Source organism: Mauremys mutica, chromosome 13 (assembly GCF_020497125.1).
Source record: "Mauremys mutica isolate MM-2020 ecotype Southern chromosome 13, ASM2049712v1, whole genome shotgun sequence".
NCBI lineage: Eukaryota > Metazoa > Chordata > Testudines > Geoemydidae > Mauremys > Mauremys mutica.
Genome location: NC_059084.1, coordinates 9,860,586 through 9,869,892, shown reverse-complemented (window position 1 = coordinate 9,869,892; position 9,307 = coordinate 9,860,586). Strand labels below are relative to the sequence as shown.

Here is a 9,307-nt window from a genome sequence, read left to right as displayed (position 1 = left end):
CAGGGTATTTTTAGTAAAAGTCAGGGACAGGTTGAGGGCTTCCATGAATTTTTGTTTACTAAAAATACAAATGACAGAATCTTAACCTTAATTATGTTTTTTACAATAGGAAGCTTGGTAGTTTAACTCAGCATCCTTGTAATTGGAAATAATTTACATACACAATTTGTAGAAAACATTGCTAGTAGCTTGAAATCATTTATAATAAAGATCTACACTCAGGGCTGGCCTGACTTTCAGAAGTGATTAGTAATTACAACTCCAGCTGAATTCAGTGGGAGGACAGATGCTTGGCACCTCTGATAGTCAGACAGACCCCTCATTGAATAAAGTGCATATTGTACTGAATAATACAGTACATTAGCAGAAACATTAAGTCATATTACTCAAGTCTTAGATTTTTGTTTGTTTTTCTTTGTTTAAAAGAACAAAAGGCACATAAGCAGAGACTTCAGTAGTAGCATTTGCCAAAGCAAACTGAGAAGCAAATTCAAATTACAGTATGACATGCAATACAGGCAGCAAATTTTGGTGAATGATTGTTTTCAATGAAATCTCTCTCTTCCCTATCAAAACAATTTGTAAGCATTCAATATGGGAATTTTAACTACCTTGTAAGCTCTCCTAAATACCACAATGTTAAACTCCATGAGGCTAACATTGATTTGAGAAGTGTGAATTTTGTTTTGAAATTCAGATTGATTTTACAGCTATGTACATAGGATTGTAGGTTGGGACACTCAAAACATTTTGCAATTCAAAATATAAAGAACAATACAGTCAAATATATAGGTCCAATTTAATTTGCAATCAGTGGGTTCTATCCTGCAAAGTGATAAACACAGTCAACTCCCATTAGCTTAAACTGGAGTTGAGTTTTCTCAGCACTTTGCAAAAGGTGCTCAACAACACTGTGATTTTCAAAGGAACCTGGGCACCTGATTCCCTTACACTTCTTGGAAAATCCTAGTTTTAGTTGTTAAATTGTTTATTGTGAGGACTGCCCCCCTGCTAATTCTAAATTATTTGACCGGTTTTAGCCTATCATGATGATTATGTTACCACTGTATATCAAGGTATAAAACACATTATATGAAAATAAAGAATCCAGAAAGTGTACACCTGTTTATATAACAATATAGTTTCTGGGTTTATGTCAAAAACAAAAGCTATTTTAGCCAAGCTTGAATTGTTTGTTGTTATTACACGACATCTATGATGGAAATACTGACTTATGTACAGCTAACTGTATATTATTAATAATAAATGACTATTTTTACAAAATTCCTTAAACTTTTCTAGTTTTTTTTCAGCTGCTATGCAAACCCGGGAGCTTTTCCCCTTTCAGTTTTACATTTTAGCCTACCAGTCTAGGCTTTGAATAGCTCTTACTAGCAGCTATATAGGCTTTTAACTTTCAGTTCTTGTAAAAATAGGTTTGAGACTAAGCTTAGATATAATTTATTTTCCCCTGAGGGTTTCTCATGTTCCATCTCTAGCTTTATTTATTTTTTTTTAAAACCAGCTGGACACATACTAGGCCCAACAATGTTTCAGTTCTTGACTCTGCAAAGGTTAACTGGCATACTTGGAGGCTCGGTCTTGTCAAATCTGAAATTTGGCCAGAAGATTGAGGCAAATCCCCACTTTTTCCAACCACCAGGGAATCTCTAATGTCTACAAAAAGCAGCCAGGACCTCAGTTTTGAAGGCTGTATTCAAAAGCCCTATATACATTAAACTATGCAGTACTTAATAAAACTGCCTCCAGAGGATTCAGGGGGCCTGGGGCAAAGCAGGGGAGCTGCGGCGCTTGTACTCATCCAGTGGCGGTCCGGGTCTTCGGAAGCATTTCAGTGGTGGGGGGCCCTTCAGTTGCTCTGCGTCTACAGCAGCACTGAAGGGCCCCCCACCGCCAAAATGCTGCCAAAGACCCAGACCGCTGCCAGGCCAGGGCTCACAGGGCCCCTGTAGGACCCGGGGCAAATTGCCCCACTAGCCCCCCCTCTGGGCGGCCCTGGTTCCAGGTGGTTCAGAGCTTTCAACCCTTTACCTTAAACTTATAGGCCATTCCTTGTAGCGTGACAGCCCACTGCATTACTATAGTACCAGCCCTGGCAATTTTTTAAAAATAGAAAATGAAAGATAAAAGCTGGTGCAGTTCAAAAGACACTGAGCAGTGTGGATGTCTGATTGATTTTAAAAGTTTTGCATACTTTGCCATTGCAGAGCTAGGAAAATCAAAACGAGCAAAAAAAAGTTTAGGTTAGTTTTGAAAGCCCCTTGGCCTGTTAACACCCTGTCAAATAGGTAACAGCAACTGTGTGCAAACTTTTAGCATTTTCAGCTATTAGCTGTCAGCTGAGAAATTGTTGATTTAAAAAAAAAATACATATATTAGGACAGCAGATTCCTAGGGATTCTCAGTTACAGCAAGTTCCTTTCTATGCAGGTGTAGCAATGCAAAGAGGGCTTAAAGAGAGCAGAAAATCTCTCCTTCCTATAGGGCCTACTCGGCCAATGAAGAGTTGTCGTAACAGCTCTACTCTGGCCCTCCTCCCAGACCTAGTAGGGGGTAGTGCTGGGTGAGTAGCCAGAATGCACTACAGCTGTTCTCTGCTTTTCAGGACCCATTGGAGCAGGGCCCCAGCAATACTGAAAATACAGGTAGTTCCAAGGTGGCCTACCTTATCTCATTTCTGCTATGGAGTAACTGAGAATCAGACACCTTAAGGCTATGCTACCATATTATAAACTGTGGGGAAACATTTCATTCAAGAAATATTCTTTAACATGTTTCCCCAACTGATCAGAATATAATTTCATGGAAGAAAAATTGTCTGTTAGGTATGACCTGTGCAGTAATACTAGATATTTGATGGTTTTGAGCTTGCCAGCCAATTAAATATATTACTTTAATAATCAATCAAGTCATATTGAAATGATATACATTCTGTATGTGTTCTTATTATAGATTATAATGCAGTTATTACAGAGAGCACCTTCTATACACGGATATCAAAACCATTATAAAAAGTGAGTATTATTCCCACTTTACATAAGAGAAACAGATCATGGAGAGGTTGAATGACTTGTCCAAAGTCATACAGAAAACAGTAGAAGAGTGGGGAACAGAACCTGGATTTTCAGATTGCCACTATCTGATCTTTCCACCAGCCAAATCTGCCTCTTAATGGTATTAATTTGGATAGTTCCCCCATAGGATTTTTATATTTTAAGATGTATTGAATATTTGGCAACCAGCAGAGGAGAGTGGGAAATGTCTCTTGTCAATTTCAGCTGGTGGTTGACAAGTGAAACTTGAAAATGAGGAATTCCGAGAGTTACCTAGAGACTTTAGGTACCAGACGGTACATTTAAAAGAGCGGTTTTTAAGCTCTTTGGCCTCTAAAACTTGCCGTATTGACCAATTGTCCACTTTGTTAAAATCAATGTTAGGACAGGATGTTAAAAGTGCTTAATTAAAAAAACAAAGCTGATTAAGGTTAGAATGATATCTCCAGTCCAATTATTTTATGTATGCACTTTTAAAAAAGTAATTGTTTCTTATTTCTTTAATGAACTTTTTTTAAAAAAGCATTAACATTTTAAGTTGCACAGTAGTTGGATACCAATCACTTCTTAGGCGTTTAATGACATAAGGCTGCACTGGATAACACAGGTGTGTGCATATGTGTACTAGTGTGCACCTGGCTGTGTGTGTTGCTTATTGCCTTAATTTTCAGAAGTGATTATTGATTTTGGTGCTTCAATTTTTCATATCCAACTTGAGACACCTTAAAGGGTCCCTGATTTTCAGAAAGTGCTGATCACCTGCCTTCTGAAAAATCAGTCCCCTTTAAAGATGCCTTAAGCTGAGCACTCCAAATTCAGGCACCCAAGATCACAAATCATTTTTTAATATTTAGGCTGTATTAACAACATATCTAGCTATCTGAGAAGTTTTTCACACATTTTCATAACTGCAGATGTCATCTCCTATTTTCCAAACTGAAGCTTGCATATATCACAAAAAATGTATAGGCTCAAATCCTCACCAACAAAGAGGACAAGCAACAGGCTGAGTACTGAGAAGGCCATTCTCTCCCAGTGGTTGCTGTGTTCCCACTCCCGTAGAGGGGAGACTTCTGCCGGTGGATCCAAGCAGACATGCATTTACCAGCCATGCCACTGACCCTCCCTGAAGACCCCACTTTTTGCTAGAGAGGAGGGAGCCCATAACTTCTTGTTCCACTGGTCAAAAAAGATCAGAACTAGCTAATTTTAGGATTCAAAATACTATGGTAATAGTTAGGGTATTGGAAGGGAGGGCTAGGAATCACAACTCCTGGGCTCTGTTCCATGGTTCTGTAACGGATTCACTGTGTGGCCCTGGTACTCAACCTCTTGTGTCTTTTTCCATTTGTAAATAGGCACAATTACCTGTCTCACACAGGGGCAGTGAGGCTTTTTTCATGAACATTTGTATTGGGCTTTGAGATCCTCAGATGGAAGATGCAATTAAAAGTGCAAAACTGCTCTGGTTTTGTTTAGTGAAAATAGTTATGCAAGAAAAGAACAAGTTTGTATTTTAAAACTTTATCCAGAGAACGGCTTGAACCTCCCCTTGAAAATATCAGGCCTTCCCCAAGGACGCCAGCCTTATGGCTTAAGAAACACATCTTAGCAAGAATCATTCTGCTGTATCAATGGCAAGCACTGGATATTAAAAATGATAAGAGAAAGAAAAAGAATCAGGTTAAAACCTTATTTATGGGGACCCCGTCAGGTAGTTTCAGATCAATAGTTAGATTTTGTTAAATAATAATAAACCAAATATCAATAGAAATATTTTTATGTGTTTAAATAGGAATACAAATAATTTGGATATAAATATTGCCCTGCAGTGTTTTCAGCACTGGAATTATGCCCAAGAACCAAGGTAATACTACAAACAAAACTATAACAAAAAAGTAAAGCTAACCTATTTTCCAGGTAGTTAAGTGTACAAAATTAAACAGTATAAAATGGTGACAAATAAGTTGGAATTTTAAATTTTTGTTTATGTAAAGTATTATTAGTAACACAATTTTCCTTTTGATATATTTAGCCTGACAGTGTCCCTTTGAGCCAGTTCTGCCCTGATTCCTGTCTATGAAATCTCTTTGAATCCCATGAAGTCTCCAGGGATGTAAATCCATGCAGATTTTGGCCCTTCATCCTTTCTGGAGCTCTTACACAAAAGTTTTGTACAGATCACTTGTTACTCTCATTTTGAAACATCTTTGCCTCTTGAAGGATTTCTGTGCTGTCAGAGAAGCAGAGAGGAACATCAAGGAAGAAAAGGCCACTGCAGCCATTCCATATCCATATATCTTCTTCTTGCTTAGATGAAGTGGATCCAGCTCGCCTCACATTCCCTTGGCATCTTGAGAAGGTGACTCCTGCAGGTGAAGCTGTAGTTCTTATCTTGGTTGTTATCCCAGTACTCCTGCCCATTGACACGATATCTCACTGCAAACTGGACTACAGAGCACAGCTGGAGAAGGAAAGGAGGCATGGGGAGAAAGAAAGTGAAGACATCAGCTTGTCCCTTCCCATCCGCCTCAGGATTGCTGCTGTGCCAATGAGCACACACTTCATGCACGCTCTTCCACTGGTTGAAGGTGTAGCGCACAGACACCTGCTTCTCAAAGGCCAAATTGAGAACTTGGATAGTGCCACTGAGCCCCAGGTCTGAGCTGGTCACACATTCTAGACACACCAGCTGCTGATGAAGGCGGGTGGAGAAGTCCACACAGTCCACAGGCTGCTGGAAGTCAGGTACCAAGCACTGCATGGTGATCTCCATATCCAGCTGGCTGCAACAAAGGTCTGAGTTGATGGAAAGCCTGGACAGGACATGCAAGGGTATGGATGGGTCCTCCCCAACCTGAAAGACTTTCACTTCAGCCAGCTCCAAGCCCAATGCATCAGCAAATCTCACATGGTTTATGCGGCTTCTCTTGCACCCAGGAACACGGCATTGTGCTGCTGTATTCTTCAACCTCTCAGGGGAAGTGGGCAAAGACCTGGCTCGTCGGCGTATGATAGGCTGCAGGTGTGGGTCACAGCTGATAGTAGTGCTGCTCTGAAGATGACTGGGCTGTGGCTCCCTCTCGGGTGGGGTGCTCAGACTGGCCCTGCTGCCACGCAGTGGCTGGTGCTCCTGCCGCCACCGTCCTGGACCCAATGCTTCTTCAGCCCTTAGCATGTTCTGATACAGATCGGAGAGGTAACTGGGGCTCCTCCGAGGAACACGTACCTCCATTGTTTCCTGAAGGCAAGGTGACAAAGTTGATGCTGCAGTTACTGAAAACTGTCTCTTTTGTGACTGGAAGGGGGCAGGATAACAGCAGTCACAGAGGCTGTGACTGAGTATTTGAGGTTATTGCACTGGATGGTGTAACTAGCGTTGGCTGAAGTGGTACAGGCTGTTGCAATGAATGACAGGAATCTGGAAGCTATTGCGCTAGCCTGAAGAGAATTTGAAGCTAATGCACCGGATGGAAGGATATACGTCGTCTCACTGGGTAGAGAAGTCAAGGCTAAAAGGCTGTTACGCTGAATGGTGGAGCACGAGCACTCAAAGCTGTTGCACAGGCTTAGGTGGGATCAAGGCTGTCACACTGGATGCTGGTGGACTTGAGGCTGTCACGGAAGCTGGAGACAGTTGTGCTGGACGCTGGCGGATTCAAGGCTGTTGCACCCGTTGAAGGCGGACTGCAAGCTGCTGTGGTGGGCACTATGGGGTTCCAGGTTGTTGCATAGACGCAAGAGGGATTGGAGGCTGTTGTGATGGATCCAAGCCTTGCCCTGACTGGAGCAGGAGTCGAAGCGGTCCCACTTGACGCTGGATGATTCAAAACACCTGCACAGGCTGGAGGGGTGCTGGAGGTCGCTGGGCTGCAAGGAGGCAGAACGGAGGCAGTTGCACAGGCTGGAGGCTGTCAGGATGCCTGGGGGAGGAATCGATGCTGTGTCACTGGCTGGAGAAGGGGGAATCCAGGTCTGGGCGGGGGGGAGGAGAGGCGGCGCTGCAGCCCACCTCTAGCCCCGCCCCTCGCACTACTCTCCTACGGCGCCCGGCCGCCCCAGGGTGGGAGCCAGACTCGGCCCCGCCGCAGGCCGAGCGCAGGAAGCCGCCCAGCAGCCAGGTCCCAGGGCGCTCCGGGCTCCAGCCGCCCGGCGCATGAGCAGGCCACGCCCCCTCCGACGCTCTGGTGCAACGCCCCCGTCTCCCCCCGGATGGTAGCGCCTCCTCCCATGCACCTTCCCTCAGCGACAAATCGTAGGGTCCGCCCGCCCGCCCCTAGGCGCATGCGCATTAGCGGAAACGAAGCCGCTGCCGCTTGGGGCGGTCCCCCTCGGTTTGCCCTGAGGTGCTGGCGGGATCTGCTCGCAAGAGCGGGGAGGGGGGCGCGGGACGAGGGAGGCAAAAAGGCGGGAGAATACCTGTACGCCGTGCGTCAATGGCTTGTCTGTCTGCGCTGTGGCCGTGCCGGGTTTATAATGGTGCCACAGGAGCCGGGGGAAGCCCCCTTCCCCGCCGGGGTCTGTCTCGGCCCCAGCGCGGCTCAGGTTATGGTTCGGGGGCGGTTCTCCTGCCCGGCTCCTGCGGGCCCCGCCCACTTCCCTGCTCTCGGCCCCCACCGCGGGAGGCTTGGCCGGGCTGAATGTGCTTCCCCCGGGGTGGGGGGGCTGGAGCCCTCTCCCGCCGGTCCGGCCGGGCCGCGCTGCCAGGGGCGTTTGCTGCTTGTGGTGCTAGCAGACATCGCCTCCCAGCGGGGCTGCTGCGTGTGGCGAGGGGAGGGGACAGTCCAGGGTGGTGCCTTAGCTGGCTGGGGTGAGGGGGAGAGAAACAGGGAGGACGATCTGGGTGTATTTTTCGCAGGGCAGCGCTTTTGCTTTGCAAACACTCTGCCCCCCCCATCCCCTTCAAAAAGCAGTGGGCTTAAATTGCCCCAAGGGCGGTTTAGGTTGGACATTAGGAAAACGTCCGAACTGCCAGGGTGGTTACGCACCGGAATAAATTGCCTAGGGAGGTTGTGGAATCTCCATCATTGGAGGTTTTTAAGAGGAGGTTGGACAAACACCTGTCAGGGATGGTCCAGATAATACTTAGTGCTACCTTGACTGGACTAGATGACCTCTCGAGGTCCCTTCCTGTTCTATGATTCCCCTCCCTGGAGCAGAGGCAGCTCCTGGAGGGGATGGTGGGATGGGGTGAGAGGGAGCAGCTGCCCTCCGGACAATGATGCTGGACAAGGAGGACGGTAGGTAGGAAGCCAAAGGGGCTGTGATTGTGACAGAGTGCTCACAGGGTTCCTGTTCGGTCTGCGGCCGGATAGGCAGAGCGAGCTGCATGAGGAAACAGCTGCTTTGTGTGGAGAATAGGGGCATTTCTGCAAGTGCACGTCACACTTGTTACTGTACAAATCAGAGCATGCTGGCTTGTGTGTGGCTTGCATGTGGCCAGGTGATTACTTGCTCCCAGTTTTCCCCATAAGAGTTCATCTTGACTGTTTTTTATTCTTTTAGAATCATTCTTATCTTGTGTCATTTCTTCATAATTGAAAAGACTATTTCACTGTCAGCATGATTGGCTGTCAGAAACCAACATATATGCCTGGACATCACTGATTCTGGCAGTTTTTTGCCATTATTTTTGTGCACAGCTGTGTTTTCGAATGCTGGCCTCTGGCTTAGGGGTGAGCACATGGGTGGCCACGGGGTCAATGGTAATCTTATACCCTCTTCATGGGCGTAGCAACCTGGGGAAAGAAGTCTGTGCAGCTCAGAAAATGGTCCTTTCTTCCAGCCCTTATTGGGGAAAGCTGCGGTAACACAACACTGATATTCTTAATTTATCTCCTTTATCTGCTGCTACCTTTTTCCCACCCTTTCATCTCCAACCAAGCTATGCCAATCATACCGTATACAGAAATAGCGAAACAGGTGATTTCCTTTTGGGGAGACAGATGAGAGAATATGCTGTTGGTAATCATGACCAAAGTCCTGTTGCCAGTTCAGAACTGCATGACATCTTGGTGCATATAACTGTGCTACTTGCCATGAGTCTAGGTGGCATTAGTTTGTCACCACGTGCCAGCTTCAGTTACACTGTGATAACACAACTGAAAAGCCTCACAGTGGTACCATTGCAGTGAATGACATGTTATGTGCCTGTATAAATTACCACAACACTTCTCTCCCTTGGGGTGGTGGGGGCGGTTTAATTTGGAAAGGAGAATACCAGAATAAAGGAG

General features: G+C 45.5%; 1 protein-coding gene across 1 annotated transcript; it reads right to left on the bottom strand.

The window, feature by feature from the left end:
• Positions 1–4,836: 4,836 nt before the first annotated feature.
• On the bottom strand, positions 4,837–7,594 carry PPP1R3D (protein phosphatase 1 regulatory subunit 3D). The gene is made up of 2 exons (XM_044986459.1): positions 7,494–7,594; positions 4,837–6,997 (listed from the first exon to the last, which is right to left on the bottom strand). Exon 2 carries the CDS (start codon positions 6,307–6,309, stop codon positions 5,386–5,388), a length of 924 nt encoding a protein of 307 aa, XP_044842394.1. The 5' UTR covers positions 6,310–6,997; positions 7,494–7,594; the 3' UTR covers positions 4,837–5,385.
• Positions 7,595–9,307: the final 1,713 nt, after the last annotated feature.